The sequence below is a fragment of the Cibotium barometz genome, chromosome 19 (assembly GCF_041138505.1).
Source record: "Cibotium barometz isolate CiBa-2024 chromosome 19, ASM4113850v1, whole genome shotgun sequence".
NCBI lineage: Eukaryota > Viridiplantae > Streptophyta > Polypodiopsida > Cyatheales > Cibotiaceae > Cibotium > Cibotium barometz.
The window spans coordinates 7,095,015-7,120,038 of record NC_141064.1 but is presented as its reverse complement, the minus strand read 5'-3'; the positions used below and the strand labels follow the sequence as shown (position 1 = coordinate 7,120,038).

Sequence of the window (25,024 nt, the reverse complement as noted above, 5' to 3'; positions counted from 1 at the left end):
ATTTTATGGGATCAGTATTTCCACACAAAATAAAGCCCTTGAAGACCAAGTCCTTGAAGACCGAGTACCTAAAAGATTTCCTGCTTTACAAGTGGAACTGTTTTATGCCGGCTCCCACACACACACAAGTTGGATCTGCAAACCCTCTTGGATGACATCATCGTCCACTAGTCTTTGATGTAACTCATTGATCACTGCATTCAATCCAGAAGTTTCCAATGACTGACAAAGCTTCATGGCTGACTGGATGTTTCTGCTTCACTGTGTTCTACACCACACTCCTGAATAATTTACATTGTTTGTTCTGAAAAGACCAAAGACAAAAATTCAACCAAATAAACAAGACCAGACCGGTAGAATGACTTGCAGGAGTTACCGCCTTACACCACTCAGTTGTTGATCCTTGGAAGCAGACTAAAGAGCTGAAAGATTCCCAGGCAGACAAGCACATGGTTTTGTCCACCCCTAAACGCAGACTACCGTGTTGCCAAGAGCCAGAAGGTGAACAAAAAAGAAGTTGAGATTAGCAGCCAGCTTAAGAATGCCATCCCAGCTGCTGCAGCATATCTGCCACAGTAATTTGCATCACAGCCTTGATGAACGTCTCGTCCGATTAGTACTGCTATTCCAGCTGATGCACATGCACCAGCAAAAGTTACAACTGCTGTGATCTGCAATACGATTCCGGATGTAAGAAAAAACAAAGAAAACTAGAATTACGCTTTTCTCGAAGCATTAATGCAGCAGCTCACCCAATCACCCACAGCAAACAAGCTTAGAAGGGGAGAATCTCGAAGGCTTCTGCCCAACAGCAAGGCATAGCCTTCAATAGTTGCCACGGAAAGGCTCCACATGCATTGCAGAACCATAGCTGCCACCAAGAAACTGCAAAGCCAAGCATTAATTAGACCCCAAAATCATCCAAGCATTAGGAGCAATATCTTTATGTGTTCCAAAAGTTTGACCATACATTTGAATGTTATCCAGAAAATGCCCACATTTTTTCCCTAAACCTGGCATGTTACAGACCTTCAATTAGTTCTGATAACTTTCTATCAACAGTGTATGCTACCTATCTAGCATTAGTCAAACCTTCACAAAGCCATCACAACCATCCTAGTCAGACATGACCCTGTTTGGTCTCAAAAACACGATATCATCATCAGAATCACCCTCATCATCATCATCATCAGCATCAGGGTCAGGGTCATTATCAGCAGCATTTACATCATCACCATCACCAAGAGGGGCTTGGGACCCCTGTTGACAGCCAGCAAAGCAGTGTCGGCAGCCAGCAAAGAGACAAAACAGCAGGTGGCAGGCGACTGGAGACAAGGCAGCATATGTAGGCAGCATTCACAGCAGTTCAGGGATTTTATCCATATTTTCATGTCCACAACAGGCCGACAGCCTCTACAGCTGGCTGACTGGCATCCCTCACATATATATAAGCAAAAGGCATAATTCAGTCCATCATCAAGTCATTTTCTCATTTCTTCATAGTGATCAGTAGTCATCATGTAAAGGCCAAGGGTCACCCCTTTGGGGCTGACCTAAGGCTCAGCCATGTACATTTAGTAAGCCACCTTTTTGTACAATATAAATACAAGAAAAGCCCTGACACCAATCTCTCTCTTCTTCTCTCTCCTCTGTCTTAATCATGTTTAAATCAACATCTTGTTCTTAATCAAGCTCAGGGCTATGGATCAATACAACAAGGTTTGCGCAAATGCAACATTGGTATCAGAGCATTCAGGCTCAGCCCACTAAGCATTGTCCCAAGGAAGGTGCACAGTTCTAGCAAAAAGGATGCAACAGGGTAGCAGATGGACTGGTCTCCAATAGGCGAAGCCAGAGGAAGCATTTCCTAAGGGTATGTACACAGAACCAGTACATCATTAAGCTCTCAGATCAGTTCCAAAGGCCTAGCAAACAATCATGATCAATTCCTGCAAGTGACCCACCGCTGTGTTAAGGGTAATAAGGGGAAAGTAGGCATGGGGAAAGCAATTGAACATTCTTGAGCGACTTGGAAGTGGAGATCAGGAGTGAATGTGTTCACACAAAAATATCAGTCAATTAAAGTAGAAGGTCAAAGTCAGTAGCAATCCAAGGAGGAAGGATGACAGAGTGTCCACCTTGTCATCAAGTTTAGTAGAAGGGAATGCCACGTGCACGACCGTGCCATGGCTAAACATATGCATGAACAATCTTAATCCCTGACTAATAATCGATTAAGTCAATCATTAGTAGAAGCATAAGTAAAATCAGATAAGTATCATCTACAGCATCATCCTCATCATCATCAGAATCACCACCATCATCATCAGCGGCATCAAGGTCACTATCAGCAGCATTTACATCATCACCATTACCACGAGGGGGCTTGGGACCCTTGTCGACAGCCAGCAAAGCAGTGTCGGCAGCAAGCAGAGAGACCAAACAGTAGGTGGCAGGCGACTGGAGACAACGCACCATATGTGGGCAGTATTCGCAACAGTTCAAGGATTTCATCCATATTTTCATGTTCACAACAGGCCGACAGCCTCTACAGCTAGCAGACTGGCATCCCTCACATATATATAAGCAAAAGTCACAATTCAATCCATCATCAAGTCATTTTCTCATTCATTCATAAGCATAGTGATCAATAGTCATCATGTAAAGGCCAAGGGTCACCACTTTGGGGCTGACCTAAGGCTACATTCAATAAGCCACCTTTTTGTACCATATAAATACAAGAAAAACCTTGACACCAATCTCTCTGTTCTTCTCTCCTCTGTCTTAATCATGTTTAAATCAGCATCTTGTTCTTAATCAAGCTTAGGGCTGTGGATCAGTATAGCAAGGCTTCCACGCATGCAACAATCAACACAACAAACTTGGTTCCATAAAGATAATGTCACCAAGTTTTCAAAGCGCATAGAGCTCTTTCTCTTGAGTGTGCCACCTAACTTGCGTATCATCAAGCTTCTTGCTTTCAAATACCACAAGTCAGCCATCTTGGAACAATGTTGCGTCTATTGCAAAATCACTAGCATCAGTCTCAACCACAAATGGCCTACTTGGATCAAGCAAGACCAATACAAGTGCTTCCTTCACCTTAAGCTTGAGAGCTCAAAAAGCCACATCAAGCTTCTCTTTCCAAGAGATCAGGCTATTGGACTTACATCCTCCACCCCTAAGGAGGTCCATGAAAGGTACAGATAATTGCGAATAATTCCTCATCGACTTCTTAAGACATATGATGAATGCCAAACACTCGAGTTGCCTCACATTATGTGTCACATGCACTCTGCACTATAGTGCATGGTGACAAGATGGCTCATCATCATCACTATAGTGCATGGTGACAAGATGGCTCATCATCATCAATGCAACATTGTACATTATTAGTACCTTTTAGGATGATAATTGTCTGTGATATGCAGCGAAAGTCTTTGTATTGGTTGATCCTGTCACACAATATGCTCACACCGTCTTCTGTATCCTGAGTTTCGTGAGTTTAGCAATCCACTTTAATTACTTCAAACTTTAAAGAGTTGAGAGAGAGATAGATGAGAACTGTACACCAGATTGGGTCCCGAATTACCCACTGAAGGGCCCCCTATCCCGATAACAAGATAGTATTGGCACTAGGGCTGGATTAGTCTTGGGCTGAAAGCAAGAAAGAGGAGAGCTCTTAGCACAATGAAGACTGAATGAGCAAAAGAGACTCTAGGCAAGCCTATTTATACTAACTGGAGGTTGGTCATTTAATAAAGTTAATATTTATAAATGCCCAATAATGCAAATAATGATAAATAAATACTAATAAATATGGGAAAAATACCAGATAAATCCCAGTAAATTCCCTAAGGCTTCGGGGATGTTCTAAATGATGCACAGGCATATGTATGCATAATATGCAAGATGCAGAGTGCTTTCTGATGCAAACCCTAAGGCTTCTACTGACTCTACATGCATGAATGATTCTCTCCAAGTGGGTTAAGGGACTTGACTGACTGACTGACCCGCTAAGGCTGAGGAATGACCTACGTAGCTCGTGCCTGACTTATCCTGGACTGAGGATGTACAATGGGGTCACAACGTACGACAAATATCATCCTATTGGGTTCTAAAACTGTACAACTGCTGCACTCCTGACGATGAGCCATCTTGTCACCATGCACTGAGTGCAGAGTGCATGTGACATTGTCGTACGCCATGACCCCATTGTAATCCTTAGTCCAAGATAAGTCAAGCACACGAGCTACGTAGGTCATTCTCACAGTCAATCAGTCAGTCCAAGTCCCTTAACCCACTTGAAGAGATGCATTCGTGTATGTAGAGTCAGTAGAAGCCTTAGAGTTTGCATCAGGACCTTCATTCAGTAAAACGCAGCATCTACAGCATTCAGCCTACAGATCCTCTTGCGTTTTCAGCATTCATACAGTTTTCAGCATTCTTATATGCATTGTTTTGCTACAGCCACTTGGTGAAGGTAAAACTCAGCATTCATACATAGTCTAGAACAGTCCCAATCAGCCCCTTCTCTCAGCCTCAGATTTACAGTCTTCCTACATCCATTGGGAAGAGTGAATAGGCTCGAGATTGGTCATCATTGGTGCTTCTACAGCCGTGTATTGTTCAGCCCGACTCTTGGTCTTCCTAGATCTTGCGTTTGGCTTATCGTCAGTCCACCGTCAGTCTCTTCAAAGAAATAAAGTAAATACTATTCCGGTAACGTGATAGGGGACCCTTCAATGGGTAATTCGGGACCCCATACGGTGTATAGTTTCTATCTCTCTCTCTCTCCCAAATCTCTTAAAGTTTGAAGTCTTAAAGTGGATTGCTAAACTCGCGAAACTCAGGATGCAGAAGACGGTGTGAGCATTTGTGTGACAGAATCCTCAAATTACGAATACTTCCGTTGCATGTTACATTATGAGAAACCAGCCAATCTAAAACTTTCTGTATCCGCTCAAGATCTATGCTCATCCCATCTCGAGAAATCCAATGTCCTAGATATATGAGCTCTCTTTTGAAGGACTCACACTTCGTATACTTGGCACACAAATTCTCCTGTCTAGAAACACAACCACGAATTTCTCTAAATAATCTCTTAGGAGATCATTCATCATCTGCTGGAAAGTAGCAAAGCATTCGTGAGCCCAAAAGGTAACACGAGAAACTCATAATGGCCATACCGCATGCGGACTCCCATCTTAAACACATCTTCCTCAATTATCCGTATCTGGTGATAACCTATCCGAAGGTCAATCTTTGAAAAAAAGAAAGCTTCCTGCAACCTATCAATCAAACCATCCGCTCTGGGAAGGGGATATATATTCTTGATCGCAACTTTTTATGGTTGAAACACATTCTCTGTTAGACACCAGCACTGGGGCCGGAACGGGCCGACCCCCCCTCAATATATGATATATTTATTGGGAGTATTTAACAAATACAATGCTCCATGGGTTCCAAGAACCAGATGATGTCCATGTACATATGAATACAGTACCAAACAAATAGGCTCGAAGTTGACGTTCGAAGTAGATGTTCGAAGCAGAGCGACCACTTGAGTGGTCCAATCTCTACGATCCTGTGCCTTCACTCGACTCCGCGGAGAGCGCCCAACTGGTGTTCCAGGACCACGCACAAACAGGCGCTCCCGTACTAACGCCTGGCTCTCCCGATCTCAGCACCTTTGGACCGTGGTTCTCCAAGAGCTGGGACTACCCGGCACCGAACGGGTGTTGCCGAGGAGAGAATCCCTTATCAGATTTATCACAAAGTACTTTACTTAAATCTGAAAATTTACTTACTTGTAGTTGGCAGAAGGAAAACCAATACCCATAGTGTCTGTTTGTGTGCAGCTACTAGTGGAGAATACCAGGGATGTAGCCACCTGAAAGATGGTGGCAGGAGCCGCCTGTGGGGATGATATAATCACTTTGTATGGGAGAAGGGCAGCAGCCACTGTGCCAAGGAGACAGCCGCCTAGAGAAGATACCTGGTGTGGATAGGGAGCCGCCTGTGGGGATGATATAATCACTTTGTATGGGAGAAGGGCAGCAGCCATTGTGCCGAGGAGGCAGCCGCCTAGAGAAGATACCTGGTGTGGATAGCCGCCTGCTGGAGCACAGTCTGCTGGTGGTGGACAACGACCAGGATGCAAAGCACCACTTGTTGGAGATGTACACGCAGCCTGCTGGTGTTGGACACACAGCCGGCTGCTTTGGTAGGCTGCATAGAAAGATGGAGTGTAGTCGCCTAAGGGTAGAGAGAAGCACCCGCTTGCAAAGGGGATAAGACGCCTGGCTGTAGCCTGTTTTGGCCGCCTGCAGAGAATCACATAGCCTGCTGGGAAACAGGTGCAGCCGCCTGGGAGAGTATAGAAGTGCAGCCTATCAGCAGCCACGTACAGAAGTGCAGAAGCAGTTTGCCCGTGTACATGCGCAACCTGTATGGGAGAGGCAGCCTGCGCAGCAATTTTGTTGCAAGTGGAGCGCACACCTCCTGGAAAAGGATGCGCAACCAGTTCAGCCGCCTGGGAGCAGAAACGTAAGAGATGGTCGCCAGTTGTTTAATCTCCACGAAGGGTGATGGCTCCTTTTAATAAAAATTAGAGTGGAGTTTAAACTATGGTGTTGGCTGGCTCCCCACGCTTGCATGTGGGTGGCCAGTTCCAACGGGGTGTGGTAGGTGACCATGCCCACTCACACACACTTAAGTGTGGCTCCCCACCTTGTCCCCTAAGTGGGTGCCCAAAGTGGGTGCCCACTTTTAAGTGTATGTGAACATACAACCTTATAAATCAAAAGGTTAGAGATTAAAGTATTAAACTAACATGTGCAATATACTTACCACCTGTTCACATGCACCAAAACTCGTCAGAAGACAGAGCAGACTTCACGACTACTGGCAGGCGTCCCCGCTCAGTAAGTAACATGTCAAGCAGGCAAACACAAAAATACAAATCATGCGAAAACAGTTTCAAACATGCAAAACATGAGTGCATGTGCAAATAGTATCATGGACATATCTCCCGTTCATGAAACAAGTACAAAATATCTGTCGGCACAAAAATGGCACGACGTAAAACATAAAAACCTGGTCTTCCTATGGAGTGACGGTCCCATAGGTAAGACACAGTTCCAAGCACGAGCCTCCCTATGGAGTGACAGTCCCATAGGTAAGACATGGCACAAATACTGGCTCTTCCATGGCGTGACAATCCCATGGGTTGAACACAGTCCACGTCATACACGGATGGCACCAGTCTGGCTCCCGTCCATACGACACCGTCTTGCTAACACACGGATGGCACCAGTCTAGCTCCCGTCCATGTCAGCAAAATACTGGCCTCTTCACATGAGACACCGGCCTGGCCTCAAGTAAACGAGACGCAAAAACTGGAGATGGACCAAATGGTCGGCCAATTGGTGACATCCCCCCGGGCTTCTAAAGAGTTGTTCTCAACTGAAAAGCCTCAAGATATGAAATCAACAAAATAATCCTCATTTAGCCACTTGGCATCAATAGGCAAATAATTCTTAAACTTCACAAGGTATCTCCTGGAAAGCTTTCCTGCAGGGAGCTTTCTCTCCTTGTGAAAAACAATCTGTTCTGACTGGAGCATCTCCTCAAGTTCTTCAATCTCTGGCGGATCTTCTGTGACAGGCTCATTAGGATCTGGCCCCACATATTTCCGAAATAGACTCACATGGAATGCATTGTGAATCTTCCAGTGACTAGGTAAAGCAAGCCTGTATGACACTTCATTGATCTTCTGAATCACCTTGAAGGGTCCATAATAGCGAGGAGAAAGCTTAGGATATGATCCTTCTCGTCCTGGCCTCTTCCGAAGCCTACCCTTCTCAAATTTCAGCAAAACCCAATCACCTTCTTTGACTTGCATGTCCCTTCTATGCTTGTCAGCAGTCATTTTATGCTTATCTTGAGACCTTGCAATGGCTGTCCGCACCTGACCAAAGGCTATCTCCAAGTCACGAACATATTCATCAGCTGCAAAAATCTCATTCTTTGCCCTTCTTGATTTAGGACAGCTCCTATACAATCACCACAAGCATCACATTCAACTACAAATGACTTGTGCAAGTCAGGAACAATCAATACTGTACCACATATGATAGCATGCTTGAGCTGCAAGAAAGCATCCTGTTCTTTTGAAGTCCATTTGAAAGTGATTTTCTTCTTTGTGAGATCATGTAGAGGAGTTGCTATCATAGAAAAATGCCTTATGAAACGCCTATAATACGAACATGATCCCAGAAAACTACGTACTTGATGTACGTTTTGCAATTCGGGCCAATTCCGAATGGTCTCTATCTTTGCAGGATCCATTGTTACTCCATCTTTGGATACAATGTGTCCCAAATAATGAATCTCTGAAAGGAAGAACTCACTTTTCTTGGCATTAATGAAAAGTTTATGCTTCCGCAACTCTTCGAACACTGTGACCAAATGAGTTCTGTGTTCTTGCTCATTCTTGGAGAAAACCAAGATATCATCAAAGAATACTCCTGTAAATTTGCGATGGGGTCGGAATATCCTATCCATCATACGATTAAACGTAGCAGGAGCATTGGTGAGACCAAAAGGCATTACCAAAAATTCATATAGTCCGAAGGCTGTCCTCAATGCAGTTTTATGGACATCTTGTGGAACCACTCTTATTTGGTGATAACCACTCTTCAAATCAAGTCGACTGAAACAAGCCGAACCATCAAGCTTATCCAAAATATCATCAATTCGCGGAATTGGGAATCTGTTCTTGATGGTAAGCTTGTTCAAAGCTCTATAGTCCACACACATGTGGAATGAGCCGTCCTTCTTTTGAACAAGAAGCACAGGAGAGCACTAAGGTGAGGAACTGGGCTGAACCAAACCTTTATCTAAAAGCTCATTTACCTGCTTCATGATCTCTTCTTGTTGTGCAGCACTCACTCGGTATGCGGGTTTGTTGGGTGGAGAACTACTTGGCAAAAGATCTATGCGATGATCTTCGAGCCTTTGGGGAGGTAATTCACCTGGCAATGAGTCAGCAAAACAGTCGTTGAATGCATGAAGAAAATTCAGCCTATCATTAGACATAGCATCCACATTTTGATGATTTGGCACAAGGCTATCACGCACAAAAACCAAGTACGCAGAAAGACTCTTTTTGATTGCTTTATTAATTTGGATGTGTGATACAAGTGGGATGGAATCCCCTTCATTGCCAGCATCAATAAAATGCATGCGGCCTTTATGCATAAAAGAAATCATATTGGACTTGTAGTCTTTGCGGGGCTCAAGCCTATGGTGCCACGGCTTGCCCAACAATACATCACATCCATTTAGTGGAGCAACTAGGAAATGTTCATTATCAAGGTAGCTCTGGATATGGATGCGCAACTTCCCTATCAATGGGGTAACCTGCACCTCTTTACCAATAAATGCAGCTTCAGCTTCAATCTAAGGTCCCATGTTCTCAACCTCAATACCCAATGTAGCTGCCGTTTGCATAGAGATGAAGTTATCGGTTGCACAGTCATCAAACATGAATAAGACGGGCTGATCCTTGATTTGCCCCCAAGCCTTGCATACCATACGCTCTTTTGCATCATGACTTGTATTTCCTTGCACATCAGGAACTGCATGTACATTAGCCTTGGTCTGCTTGTCCTCATGCTTTGGTTTGCGGTCGGGGCACTGTCTAAACATGTGCTCTTTGCTACCACAAGAAAAACATTTTCCATCCTTGGCATATTGCTCTCTTTGCTCCGGGGTTAAGCCGAATTTGTTCTTCCTTGGGCCCTGATCTTTAGATGTGGTATTTTCAGCTTTACCACCCTTGTGGGTCTCCCGGAAGTTCTTTTTAGGTGGCTGTCCACCCTTTTGCAGATTTGGGACAGCCTTGTCTTTCCCCTTTGAACCTCCTTGATCCTGTTTAATCTTGAGCACCAATTGCTCCGTAGCAAGAGCAGAAGCTGTGAGCTGTTGCAAAGTATGTTTCGGGTGCAATTCAATGCCCGAACGTTATGCTGGTTGCACTCTGGAGCGAAACTTCCTCTTTCTTTCATCCTCGGTGATTTGCATAAAGGGAGTTACTTCCAGCAACACTTTCCAGAACTTGTTAACATACTGTTGCACGCTTTCATTATCTCTTTGCTCCAGCCTGTCCCACTTTTGAGTGAGAGTTTGCTCCGCATTTGGTGGCAAAAACTGAGCATAGAATTGTTGGGAAAAGCATAATGAGTGATAATACAAGCTTAATGTGAGCAAGGAGTGATAAAAGAGCTATGGTGGTTCAAGATAAACCATGGTGGTCACATGAGCAAAAATGTAATTAACTAGCACTTAATCAAGGATTAAGAGAACACAATGATAGCATAATAAGGAGCTTCTCATAGCATAGAAATTCGTGTATTTCTCATTAGGAGGGCCACCATTTTATAGCCAAGGTGTACATGTTTGAGTGACATCACTGCTTACATATTATCAAGGGCATCCAAGGCCATCTCCCCCCACATGGCTCCCTAGAATATAGCCTCCAGAGCATCTAATGAAACTCGCCTATCTCAAGTGGGGGTTTACCCTTCATTCACCTGGATTCTCTTCATATTACATGGTCCTTTTACATTTCATTGTGTGCCTTAACCTTAGACCATGACATTGATCATATATTCCAACACCCTCCCTTGATCATGGCATGGTATATTGCCCTCCCTTGATCCAAACATTACATGAAAGAAAAAGCTTAACTCAAAAGGAGTATAGCTCTACAGTACATAAAAGAAATTAGCATTGCTCATAGGGAGCATAGCTTCTACATTGCGAAAAGAAAATAGCATGACATGAAAACATTCCTCTCCCATACCCCATCATCATCATAGCATCATCATCATCATATCCATGGGCATCATCATCATTTGTTGGTCATGGAGACCCAACTCCCCATCAATCCCCGCTTGAGGGCTACATGGCCTACTGAGAGATATTGTGGGCATCATAATAACACATAACCTACATCATCGGTGGTTAGAGGTGTCCATACATAAACATTTGGGTAAGGCATAAACATTGTTGGCTTTAGAAAGCCCATTCTGCATCTACCGCTTCATCAAAAGAGGTAGAAACATTGTTACATGCTTGAATTGCTTCTTCGGAATCATTCGAAGTGCTTGCCATATTTGCCTGGTTGGTGTAACATTTGTCGGCGAGGTGACCTGGCTTTCCACATTTGGTGCATATTCGCTTTGGCTTGTCTTTGTGGTAGCAATTCTTGGCAAGATGTTCTGTCCTTCCACAATGTGTACATTGGAGTGGTTTGCCGGCTTGCTTTAAAACAAGGTATGCCTGGTTTGAGACAAGATCAATGGCTCTACCTTTCAACTTCTTCTCTTCTTCCAAGAGAACACTCTCTATTCCCTCCAAAGTGGGATCCTGCATGTACTTTAAGGTCGGCATGAGTGTATCATACTCGGATGGCATTGACTTTAGGAGGATGGCTATGGCATCACTCTCCTTGACTGGTTCATTGATGGCTTCGAGCTGGGCCATCAAGCTCTTCATGGTGTTGATGTGAGATGCAAGTGTCTCATCAACCTTGTACTCTAGACTGTAAAAGTCTACTTTGAGACTGATTTTACTATGGAGGCCTTGAGCACCAAAGGATTTATCCAGTGAATTCCAAGCAATTTGTGAAGATGTTCCATTACCAATGTAATGTATATAACTATCTTCAACTCCAAGGGCAATGAGAGCTAATGCTTTCTCATCCTTGGTTTGCCAAGAGACTTCTCCTTCTCGTGTGGCAGGTTTAGGTATAGTACCATTGACTATGCCCCAAACTCCTCCTTTCATTAGTAAAAACCTCATTTTGACTTGCCAAGTGTGGAAGTCATGACCGTTGAATTTCTTGATGAAAGAGGATGATATGTAAGTTGACTCCATGATTGGATTTGAACAATGCAAAGTATTAAGAGCTAGAATCCCCCTTCACCATATAGATGCATAATATTACTCAAGAATTCCCCAAACCCATAAGCCTTTGCATAGTAATAATAACTGGGCCTAGACTTGATTTTCATCCTAGGTTTTCTAGTTTTGCTTTTGGGTTTCAATGATTTCTTGATATAAGCTTCATTAGATGATTCCGCATCCAAAGGCATGATTGCAAAGAGGTATTCAACTCAATATGCATATTAGAATGTCATCTTAGTGGAGGTGATTAATTCAAAGAGAAAAAACTGCCCCAAAAATACAGTGAGCTTTGAGCAATTGAATGAAGCCCTTCCCAAATGAGAAACATAAAATGCTTTAAACCAAGTGAAAACCAAGGTGTTGGCTTTAAACTCAGCACTCAAACATGTCAAGATGCTGCTTCAATCTCTGGAAATCTTCTCTGCAACACAGCATGTACTGTCACTGATTAATTAGTTCAAACAACAGCTACAGTGGACCATTGCTCATGAAAATCAATACGTGGGAGCTTCATAGCATCAATGTTATGCTCACAAGAGGAATTAGCAAACCATTCATCGTACGGCGCTAATTTGACGAATTTCGCTGCGCAGAAGCGTGCTGTTGCAGAGTTGATTGCGCCGCGTGGAGTTCGTGGGAGCTCAAATGGAGCTAGGCGTCGATGGAGCCGACTGTTAGCTTTCTCTTGAATCAAAAAGCTTGTGATTTGATGGACTATAGAGCTCGTATGAAGCAAAATACCAACAGGGGGTGAGTTGAAGCTTTAATGGAAAGCTTGAAAAAATGAGAAATCTAATTAATGTGGTTAATTACTATGCCTAAGGATAATCATGGCTCTGATACCATGTTGGGAAAAGCATAATGAGTGATAATACAAGCTTAATGTGAGCAAGGAGTGATAAAAGAGCTATGGTGGTTCAAGATAAACCATGGTGGTCACATGAGCAAAAATGTAATTAACTAGCACTTAATCAAGGATTAAGAGAACACAATGATAGCATAATAAGGAGCTTCTCATAGCATAGAAATTCGTGTATTTATCATTAGGAGGGCCACCATTTTATAGCCAAGGTGTACATGTTTGAGCGACATCACTGCTTACATATTATCAAGGGCATCCAAGGCCATCTCCCCCCACATGGCTCCCTAGAATATAGCCTCCAGAGCATCTAATGAAACTCGCCTATCTCAAGTGGGGGTTTACCCTTCATTCACCTGGATTCTCTTCATATTACATGGTCCTTTTACATTTCATTGTGTGCCTTAACCTTAGACCATGACATTGATCATATATTCCAACAAGAATCTATCCTTAAATTCCTTCCAGGTACAAATGGAATCCTTGGTGATCTTTTCAGTGATCCACCAATGAGCAGCAGTCCCTTTCAAAAACATGCTAGCATGGCGTACTTTAGACTTTTCGGTAAAGTCCTCATCGCTAAAAGCAATGTCGAACTGTGCCACAAATGCTAACACTTTAGAAGCATCATGTTCTCCATGAAAGACATCAAACTTAACAGATTTGTCACCTGCTTTAAATTCTTTGAGCTTTCTCGCATGAGGCTCATGGTCTTCTCTTTTTCTTTTCCCCTTATCCAACGAGGCAGCCCTATCTGCATGGGCTCCATGGGCCGTCATAGAAGTTTCATGAGGCACGGTGGCATGTGCTCCTCAAACTTGAAACTCAGATGCATGTGACTTTTCTGCATATGGCAATGTCTCTCCATGAGACAATTCAGAAGGCAAAACTCTTCTAGAAGCAGACCTGTCACCCTTACCATGGGATACATGTCTTGCATGCATGTGACTTTTATGCTCTCCATGAGCACTAGCATACATATATCTGTCAGGCTTTGTGCCTTGTGGGGAAGATGCATGTCGAGAGGTGACTGTCACCTTTTCCTTTTGCATAAAAGACTTCAGCCTTTGAGATGCGGGATCTCCATGCTTCAAGCGAGGTGGATTTCTGAATTTCAGCTCTCCGTCGTCCCCCTCTTTGATATCACCTTTGCGGAGGAGGTAGGCAAGTGCCAACTCCCTTGGCTTCTTGCCCACTTCCCGTGCCATGGACTCAAAAGTTACATCTACCATTGCATCAGCTTTCCTAGCTTCAATGGCACTTTGCACATGGGGATCTTCATGCAAAAATTTTAACTCTTGCTCTTGTGCCTGCAAAAGTTTTCATTTCAGCCCTCATTGCATCAAGCTCTTGTTCAAGCATGACTGTCTTTCCTCGAGACAATTGACCCTTTGATTCACTATCATTAACTCTTTCAAGGGGCTTGTGCCTTCCTCGCAGAGCATCAGACCCACGAGAGGCACTAGATGGACCCCTCGAATTTGGTACTTCCAAAGGGTTGCCTTGGCTGTCCATTGTGTTAAGTGTGCTAAAAGCGGGGTGTCCAGTACACAGGTTCGTTTTCCCACTAGGAAAAGGGAAACAACCGTGCTCTGATACCAATGAAACCGATCCCGTCAAGTGGGAAAGACTTCGTTGGACACCCACACGCGTAATAGCACAACTTAATACCACAATTTGAAATGAACAACTTAATAACAACTTGAAATTGAAATGAAATGAAATGGATAGATAGACACCAGCACTGGGGCCGGAATGGGCCGACCCCCCCCTCAATATATGATATATTTATTGGGAGTATTTAACAAATACAATGCTCCATGGGTTCCAAGAACCAGATGATGTCCATGTACATATGAATACAGTACCAAACAAATAGGCTCGAAGTCGACGTTCGAAGTAGATGTTCGAAGCAGAGCGACCACTTGAGTGGTCCAATCTCTACGGTCCTGTGCCTTCACTGGACTCCGCGGAGAGCACCCAACTGGTGTTCCAGGACCACGCACAAACAGGCGCTCCCGTACTAACGCCTGGCTCTCCCGATCTCAGCACCTTTGGACCGTGGTTCTCCAAGAGCTGGGACTACCCGGCACCGAACGGGTGTTGCCGAGGAGAGAATCCCTTATCAGATTTATCACAAAGTACTTTACTTAAATCTGAAAATTTACTTACTTGTAGTTGGCAAAAGGAAAACCAATACCCATAGTGTCTGTTTGTGTGCAGCTACTAGTGGAGAATACCAGGGATGCAGCCACCTGAAAGATGGTGGCAGGAGCCGCTTGTGGGGATGATATAATCACTTTGTATGGGAGAAGGGCAGCAGCCACTGTGCCGAGGAGGCAGCCGCCTAGGGAAGATAACTGGTGTGGATAGCCGCCTGCTGGAGCACAGTCTGCTCGTGGTGGACAACGTCCTGGATGCAAAGCACCACTTGTTGGAGATGTACACGCAACCTGCTGGTGTTGGACACACGGCCGGCTGCTTTGGTAGGCTGCGTAGAAAGATGGAGTGCAGTCGCCTGAGGGTAGAGAGAAGCACCCGCTTGCAAAGGGGATAAGACGCCTGGCTGTAGCCTGTTTTGGCCGCCTCTGCACAGGATCACGTAGCCTGCTGGGAAACAGGTGCAACCGCCTGGGAGAGTATAGAAGTGCAGCCTGTCAGCAGCCACATACAGAAGTGCAGAAGCAGTTTGCCCGTGTACATGCGCAGCTTGTATGGGAAAGGCAGCCTGTGCAGCAGTTTTGTTGCAAGTGGAGCGCACACCTCCCGGAAAAGGATGCGCAACCAGTTCAGCCGCCTGGGAGCAGAAACATAAGAGATGGTCGCCGGTTGTTTAATCTCCACGAAGGGTGATGGCTCCTTTTAATAAAAATTAGAGTGGAACCAAATACAATCCATTCTCTCCAAACAAATCCCGCGACAATTCTCTGCGGAACGAGTACCAGAAAGTTTAAACTATGGTGTTGGCTGGCTCCCCAGGTGCCCACTTTTAAGTGTATGTGAACATACAACCTTATAAATCAAAAGGTTAGAGATTAAAGTATTAAACTAACATGTGCAATATACTTACCACCTGTTCACATGCACCAAAACTCGTCAGAAGACAGAGCAAACTTCACGACTACTGGCAGGCGTCCCCGCTCAGTAAGTAACACGTCAAGCAGGCAAACACAAAAATACAAATCATGCGAAAACAGTTTCAAACATGCAAAACATGAGTGCATGTGCAAATAGCATCATGGACATATCTCCCGTTCATGAAACAAGTACAAAATATGTGTCGGCACAAAAACGGCACGACGTAAAACATAAAAACCTGGTCTTCCTATGGAGTGACAGTCCCATAGGTAAGACACAGTTCTAGGCACGAGCCTCCCTATGGAGTGACAGTCCCATAGGTAAGACACGGCACAAATACTCGCTCTTCCATGGCGTGACAATCCCATGGGTCGAACACAGTCCAGGTCATACACGGATGGCACCAATCTGGCTCCCGTCCATACGACACCGTCTTGCTAACACACGGATGGCACCAGTCTAGCTCCCGTCCATGTCAGCAAAATACTGGCCTCTTCACATGAGACACCGGCCTGGCCTCAAGTAAACAAGACGCAAAAACTGGAGATGGACCAAATGGTCGGCCAATTGGTGACAGCTAGCTTCCTTTGTGGTGTCCTATTTTAGCTTTTAGGGCTGATCGTGTTAGCTAGAGAGGCTGGTCAGCCCTCACATCTTTTCCCCCCCTTTTTCCCCAATTTAGGGAGTCATGGTTTTTTCCCTGTCACGAGGGTGCTGGGCATATATGTAGCCGGGCCAACCCTCCCTCACACACTCACTTGAGTATTTGCCTTGCATGCCTCAGTGCCTCTGCGTTTTTTGGCTTGCTACAGTCCCTCACATACAAGGTGATCTTCCCCCCTCCTACTCGGGACTTGTACCAGCATGGCTTCTTGTTTGGTTGATATTGAGGGCAGGTATTCACTTGCGTCTCTCTCTCTCTCTCTCTCTCTCTCTCTCTCTCTCTCACATGTGTCTCTCTCTCACCTGTGTACCAGCATGTGCTTCTTGTTTGGTTGATATTGAGGGCAGGTATTCACCTGCATTTCTCTCTCTCTCTCTCTCTCTCTCTCTCTCTCTCTCTCTCTCTTTTTTCGTGAAATGGTGTTTTATATTATATGTAAAAATGTACATCAGCCACATGGCTCACACAGATCCTATCTCTCTCTCTCTCTCTCTCTCTCTCTCTCTCTCTCTCTCTCATGTGTTTCCACTTTCCCATCATCCGTTGTGCATTCCTTCATGGTATCAGAGCGCTGGTGACTTGCAGCTTTAGTTGTTCTCTCTTCTTCCTTCATGGTATCACCAGGATCTGTTTTTTTTTTCCGGCTGCCCCATATTCTGCCCTGTCTACAGCCCCTTCACCTCTGCGTTTGCTGGACTGTAACTGCTGGTAGCTCTACTTTTACCTGGGCTTCATCGTTTTCAGCCGAAGGTACCTTCTCTTCATCATTTTTTCCTCATCTAAGGTGTGGAAGTTGGTCGGCCTGTATTTTCAGGATTGCAAGTCCTTTGTTGGCTGTGTTTTCTTCTCCAATGGACACGTATCACTTGCACAGGGGGTCTTGTGTGGATTGTGGCTTTGGTGACAGCTTGGTACCTGAGGAGGACACTGAATTTTCTGATTTCAGTCTTCTTCCATCAGTGATGCTTTTGAGGACTTTATTACCACTGTCAGGAGTCTACCTCTGCCTCTCTTTGTGATGCTTCTAAGGCTACCCCTCCCCCTACTAGTTCTGCATTTGGTTTGATGCGGCGTGTAGGGTTGTTTTGGAGGATGGACTTTCGGACCCAGTGGGATGCTTTGGATCTGTGGTTGCTAGCCGTGCCTGGGGCACAATGGTACTTCCAGAGTTTTTGGATTTGGATCAAAATCAAGTTCGGCTTGTACCAGTGACCAGTCCAACGACATCATTTTTCAGAGGGGGACGTGGAGTCCTTTCATCTAGCGATGCCCACCTCACGAGAGTGTGCTTGTGTAAAGCATTGGGCAACTCATGGTATGGAGTTTGGGCAAATAGACCCCATCTTTTCTACAGAGTCTTTACATCTTGCGATGCCGACCTTCCCAGATAATGCTTTTTTCCAGTGTTTGGCAACTCTTGTTACAGTGTTTGAGCAAATGGACTTAAGAGGGTTCCAATGAGGCGCAGCCTGCTTCTTCCAAGATTGATTATCTTTAGGATCTCATCTTGGTTGATTTTGAGGTTTTTCAAACCTTCCCCAAGCTGGAAACACAACATTCGACTTCAGGGAGTGTTTTTACACTTGGGAGTGGAACCATTATTTGGAGCAGCACGAAGCAACCTACATGGTTGTTTTCTTCCAGAGGAGAGGTGTACTTGGTAGCTTGTTCTATTGCTTTTGTAGCTAAGTTGCTGAGGAGATTGCTTGTGGAGCTTTCCTGGTACCTTTTGCTGCAGTCTTTCATCTTTGATCGAGAACAACATCTCTAGCTTCTTGGAGTTCACTCAGCATCTGGTGTTGAGAGGGGATGTTAGACATCTTCGTCCCCTTGTTGTTGGAGCTTTCCTGGTACCTTTTGCTGCAGTCTTTCATCTTTGATCAAGAACAACATCTCTAGCTTCTTGGAGTTCACTCAGCATCTGGTGTTGAGAGGGGATGTTAGACATCTTCATCCCCTTGTTGTTGGCTCCCTTTGTGGTGTCCTATTTTAGCCTTTAGGGCTGACCATGTTAGCTAGAGGGGCTGGTCACCCCTCACATCTTTTTCCCACCTTTTCCCCTATTTTAGGAAGTCATGGTTTTTTCCTTGTCGTGAGGGTGCTGGTCGACTGCCCCTGTTTGGACATATATATAGCCGGTGTCACCAATTTGGTCCCCTCACCAATCTTGAACAGTGTTTCACACTGTCTGGAACCAAGGTGTAAACGAGGATTTTCCACTGAATAAAGCTGAAGTACTTACTAGCAAAGTTTGACCACAAAGATGGCAACAGAGTTTGAACTACAAGGGATTTTATTTGTTGGTTTGATTTTTAAGGCGACAGGTTCACGCATCATTAAAGTGTGGCCGGATTTATCACCTTCTGGACATGCATGTGGACCAAAAGGAGGCACCTAGAGGAGTCTTGACCAACAAGCTAGGAAAAAGCACATAAGCTGATATTTTTGGCTATTCAGTCACTTTTGGCCAAAAATGGAAAAAAACACAGCTATTTTGGGGCTAGTCGTCACTTTTGGCCAAAAGGGGAAAAACACACCTATTTCAAGGGCATATCGACTCCTTTAAAAGCAAGAGGTGAAGGATGCGCATAAGCCAAAGTATCCTTTGCGGTGAAGCAAACTGCCTCCTTGCTCGAAGACGATGAAGCATCGGAGTCCATCATCCCTAAGTGCACAAATGCAGGAGTCTTTGCAGCTGAGGCTAAAGAATCAGCACTCTTTCCAGTCCGCTTAGGACACTTCCTCCAATAGTGGCCTTTCCCGCCACAATCATTGCAAGACCGCTCGGCCTTCAGTTTCTCTCGTTTTGTTTCAGGCTTCTTCTCAGAAGATTTCTCCGGTGAAGCCTTCCCTTTGCCCTTGTTGTTATTCCGGCTTTTCGGCCATTGGCCAATTAAGGCCTACGAACCTCCACTGTGAGGAGGGTTCGTGAAACATTCCTCCTGGTCTAGGACCATGGGCACAAGCTCCTCCCAGGTAATGGTGCTGAGCCTGCCACTAGTAATCAAAGAGGAGTAGAAAGCGGAATACTGAGCAGGCAAGTGGGACAGCAAAGTAATGGCCAAATCTTCTGATGATATCTCCTTCCCAGCCTGGAGGACTTCCTGCTGAAGGGCCTGCAGCTTGTTAATGTGCTCTCGTCTCGTCGACGACTTTGCAAGGTTCATAACCCGCATCTGCACTTCCAAGGAAATCCTCTTCATGGGCGATACCCTATTATAAAGAGAAGCCAAGTGCTGCCATATGCCTCTGGCCAGCATCATATGCTTTACGTGATTGATTACTTGTGGTGTGTAGTTGAGGAAGATAAATGACCGGACCCTGGCGTTGACACGATTCCACATCTGTGCCTGTGCCTGTGCCTCGCGGTCCTTCTTCATTGACAATAGCTCCCCTTCCTCTGCTTCCGGCCGTGGAACCCCGATAACAATGAAATCAGCAAGGTCATATGACTCCAACACAGACTCCATCTCATCACCTTCCAAATGCCGTAATTGTTCCCGTCCAACTGACGGTCCACTGGGAACATGGGGAGAGTTGGGATCTTCACATGCTTCTCAGCCATCTCTAACAAATCTGCCATCGCGAGGATGTAACTGAAAAGGGTGGGTAGGTAGGAAAAAAAAACTTTAAACCTACAAGTGGCTGTCCAGCAACTTAGCCCGCCTTCCTCTTGCTACTTCTCTTCCCGAACAGTCCCTAACAGTCCACCAATCAGCAACGTAACAATCCCTCTCTTGCTCAGAAAAACTCCCAAGATCTTTCAAGAGCCTAGGGCTCTGATACCATGTCAAAATACGCAACGGAGATGATAACAAAATCTGAGATCACAAGAGCAAGTAGAGTGCAGAAAATAGACAACACAAGAGAAGGAGAGACTCGAGAGATAGGCGTGTAACTCTTCTCTATACACAAGATCCCGCAATGAAAACCAAGATACAATAGGTGGGGGGCCATGGGGCCATTTTATATGGCCCCATGAGTGCAGTCGGCCAGTAGATGGACAGCCGATTGGACATGAAATGTCCACGACCAGAAAAAACATCAGTCGGCCAGCATATCATGAGTCGGCCCTCACACGTGTGCAGTCGGCCAGTAGCAAAGAACAACTCGGATTGCCTGTGAGCAGTCGGCCAGCACCTGGTACAGCCCACAGGTCCTACACTGCCTCCCACACCCTGGAAAAATAGGGAAAAAGGGGAAAAAAATACAGGGAGTGAGGAAAAATGATAAAACACCTACGAAGGGTGGGCACACCCACAACAGAGGCCCTGGTGTCTGATAAAGACAGGAGATGACTTCTAACAGAAGATGCTCGAATTTAGATATATATAAACTTGTATACGAGCTCTCAAAATGAGTGTGGATTAGCAACGAAATTATGATTATGCTTTGAGTATTTATCATCCCATTAAGCCTCTTAATTTAGGTGTTCATTCTTTTTATCTAATTGTTACATCTATCATTTGTTTAACCCTCCCTAGCACATTAGGATCTCAAGTCACATTCTCCAATGAGGGTGCCTCGAGGGACCGGACTGACTGTGAGAACTAGCAACACTGGTAGGACATGTAAATGTTTGAAATGCCGTGATTGGTGCCTCCGGGAGACCGGACCAGTAACACTGGCAGGACGTGTGCGTTTGAAATTGGTAGCTGCAAGTGGGGTGGGAGTGCCTGCGAGCACTTAGCCAAAGGCCTAGCAGGCTAGTGAAGGGGGGATGTGCATTGTGACGGCTTTTCGGTAAGTATTTTTTCCATTTTACTGGCAGGAAAATCCTTCATACAAAGTCCAGCCCATCTAGGATGCTAAGTTGTGTCTTTGCAAAGGAATCAATGGGGCATTATGACTCTTCACAGACCAGCTCGGATGCTGAGTTGGGTTCTTATAAAAGCAGCAATGGATCATGAGATCTGCAGAAAAAGCATAGAAATTACCAGAAAGCAGTGACACTGGAGAAGTTTGCAGCAGAGATCATGACGCTGAAGGAGACGATTGCCGCAGAGAACTGGCAGATTCGGAGAGCAAGGCTGCCGGAGGTGCCCGGCACCACGTGCATGTCCTCTAATCTCCACCGTAGAACTGTGGTAGGCGGGTCTCTGATCGGAGCGCTGGCGTCCATTGCTTCGGTGCACAACGAGATCATCAGCTCAAAGGGCGGAGTACACTAATCGCCTGCATCTTATCATCATCCACATTGCCAAAAATGCGTGCTTATGACAACTCTCATCAGAAGCAAAAGCGCCCAAACTGTTTCACATTAGCCGGCCCCGGACAACGAACTTTAACGCGAGAAGCTGGACACCCTTTCAATTTTTATTGGGGAGGATTTTTTATTAAACCGCTTAGGGTAGTGTAATTTTTTATTAAACCGCTTAGGGTAGTGTAACTTTCACGGCTCAAATATTTTACATAGCCTTGAATTAAAAGATTCAAATTTTTGAAGTTTTAGTTATAGAACTAATTAACTTAATACATTTTTTCAATAAAAACTGGTTTAGCTTGAAGGTTGTCCTTTTTTTTACTAGCTAGAAAAAAAGTTTATTTCTAACACTGGTGAGTTTATTTAAAATCACGCCCTTCTAATAAGACACAAACATCTTACCATTGGGTTGTCTCCCTCGCTTTCACACCCTTGCAAGTTAACTCGTCGGTTCCACATCTTGCCTACCTTGATCGATCTCATCTCGTTAGTAGGATTGTCGTTTGTTATCACTACATCATACCCTCACGAGCCCTTTATTAACACATATCCTTAAGCTTCTACCTAGAATACCCTCTCTCAACCTTAGAAATATGAACAATGCTTTATGATTATAGCCATGATCTTCATTTCTATCATTATAAGCTCATCATTATAATGGCCATACTCAGCACACACATGGTAAACATGGCCCATGACCAAACATTTGGTCATCAATCGTGAATCACTGGGAGCAACTTACTATTTCAAATTGCCGTGCTACTAAGAAGAATGAAGATATTTGGGTGTGTATTCACTCTTGGAAGTTGGATTCACATATTAATAAATAATCCATTTCTAAGGCCATAATCTTGAGGGTGACGGGGTAAAGCACTACAATACAATCAATGATTATAATTGGAGAGCATAAAGGGACCACCACTTTCATAATGAAGTGGGGAGAATACAAGTACAACCTAATGTTTTTTGGTGCTTCATACATGAACCACCTTGTTGTTGATGAAGACCTTTGCATAATGAATTTTGGTCCTTCTTCCAAATGATACCATAAGAAAGTGCATACTACATAGAGTTGGAGTCGCCTTTGAACCCTAAAATTATTATCTTATGTCTACATGTGGGCTTTTATTAGACATAGGGTATCCAAGGAAGGTATTGGCACTACGATTTTTAAGATCAACACATAGTTGCACTAAGGACATGTAGTAACTTTGGCAATCCTTTTGAAATCCATTTGTATTTTTTAATGCATGCATGACTTTTTAGTCTAGTTCGATCAACCTAGTCAATGTCATTGATGAATGTTATACCACTACTTCAAACATTAAAATTAGTTCTCATTACTTCTTTCCATGATGTTGATGCTACATCATGCTTAATGCATACCTATAGTGGTATATGGAAATCAAAGTGAAATTTTGATGACTCTTTTATCGAAAATAGCATAGCCAATAAGCAAGTTGAGATGTGCAGCATATGACTCCAACAGTTTAGAAGCTATACATTGGAGTTATATGCAACATAATAACTCCAAGAGTATATAAGCATTACATTGGAGTTTTTCCTAGCACGTTAACTTCTGTGATTGTGCATTCATACCTAACAATTGGCCACATTTCGACACACAAACCACCATTTAATACTTTTAAAATATGACAATTACATATCATTTTCTATTTTCACATTATACTTGGTTCTAGTTAAAAAGTTGCTCAAAACTGTGCTTTTAATGAGACAACCAAATAAAGTGCAATTTTGAGTCAAATTTCAAAAATCTAATTACATAGGTAAAGAATCAAGGCAACCACTCTTGGCTTTTATAGCATAGTAATCCAATGTTCATATAAAATCATGTTTTGACATCAACTTGTCGTTCTCACCACATGCCATCCCTCTCACTTTCTTTTGACACCAATTTCATCCCAAACAAAATTTGAATGGCTTCATGGCTTATTAAAGTGGAACAAGATTACTCTCACCATATCTCTATTGAACTTGGTGGACTAGTATAATTTGTGTCTATACATAATTTTTAGTGTCTCCTAGTAACAAGTCATATAATTGACATTGACCATGCATACACCAAACATCCCTCTCCATGTAGAGATGTTAGTTGTGTATTCAAAAGTGAGTGCATTATTTTATGTCATGTGTAAAGTTGTATGATGTTGCACTCAATGATGGTGCAATAATTCATTCCGTCCACGTCAATATACTATTGAGTGCAAATCTAATTATGCCTTTTTTAATTTTATACACAATGCACATAAAAAGTGAGTGCATATTTAAGTGAAATGCCCTCTCATGGTTGTTTATTAATGAAGTTAAAAGATATATCCAACAAGGGGATAAGGGATAAAGTTACTTCCTCTTAATGTGCATACAAGAGGATTTCTTGTCATATTCCACGAACTCCTTTGATTTTCCATGTCTTAAAAAAATCATCAAAAGGAACTTGCAAACATGTATTACATGGTACTTCCGATTTCCATCATCTCACTCAAATATGACTTTCCTTACATCATGATGAGTAATGCTAAGTAGATGTCCTTAAAGGGCCAAGTATCTCTTCCTCAATGCTCCTTAACACATGTATAACTTTATTTTTCTTCGTCTTTCCTCACATCTAAGTTTTTAAAAAAACTCCATTAAAACATTCTAGCTTTGAGAGCTACAATATCATTCTATATATTGATCAAGTGCCCTATTGCTTATACAATGCTTAATCTCATAAGACATCTATGAAGTACATTCACACAGGATTCATTCTAGCTTGTTACCTCATGCTCTTGGAGCAAGAATCACTATCAGTATTATGGGTGACTGTCTAAGTTGTAGATTTGGATGTTGTTGTTTTAAAGCTTGATTATACATCCTTTTTGGTTGTCCATCTTTTCTCTTTGATGTAGAAACTAGTGGTAGCATCTATTATTCCAAAAATGGGTTGACATTCCATCCTTCCTGATGTCAATCACATCCCTGTGTCATGTAGAGAAGACTATGATGTAGGAAGAATTTAGAAGTTGTGCTATTATTGCGCTGATGATTTTGAATGAATGTTCCAATAGTCATTATGCTTAAATGGGAAGGCTGGTTAGTAAATGAAAAAATTAGTGATTTGGCAAGAGTACCTAAATGAGATGGGGGACTTTAAGAGTGATTATATTTTTATGAGCTTTTCCTTTGTTTTTATTGGCCAATTTAAAGAAGAATAAAAAGGTAAATAGCTTACCCATTGTTGGAT

General features: G+C 43.7%; 1 protein-coding gene across 1 annotated transcript; it reads right to left on the bottom strand.

Moving 5' to 3' along the window:
- Nucleotides 1–384: 384 nt before the first annotated feature.
- LOC147628161 (CASP-like protein 5A2) lies at nucleotides 385–21,799 on the bottom strand. The gene is made up of 3 exons (XM_086813195.1): nucleotides 21,515–21,799; nucleotides 753–885; nucleotides 385–671 (listed from the first exon to the last, which is right to left on the bottom strand). The coding sequence occupies exons 1-3, from the start codon at nucleotides 21,721–21,723 to the stop codon at nucleotides 477–479; spliced, it is 537 nt and encodes a 178-aa protein (XP_086669321.1). The 5' UTR covers nucleotides 21,724–21,799; the 3' UTR covers nucleotides 385–476.
- Nucleotides 21,800–25,024: the final 3,225 nt, after the last annotated feature.

Coding starts and splice junctions, on each gene's coding strand:
- LOC147628161 (XM_086813195.1), bottom strand. CDS start 21,723: ATGATCTCGTTGTGCACCGAAGCAATGGACGCCAGCGCTCCGATCAGA. Junction 886..21,514: donor TCCAGTGTCACTGCTTTCTG/GTAATTTCTATG, acceptor TTGGCTTTGCAG/TTTCTTGGTGGCAGCTATGG. Junction 672..752: donor TGTTTGCTGTGGGTGATTGG/GTGAGCTGCTGC, acceptor ATCGTATTGCAG/ATCACAGCAGTTGTAACTTT.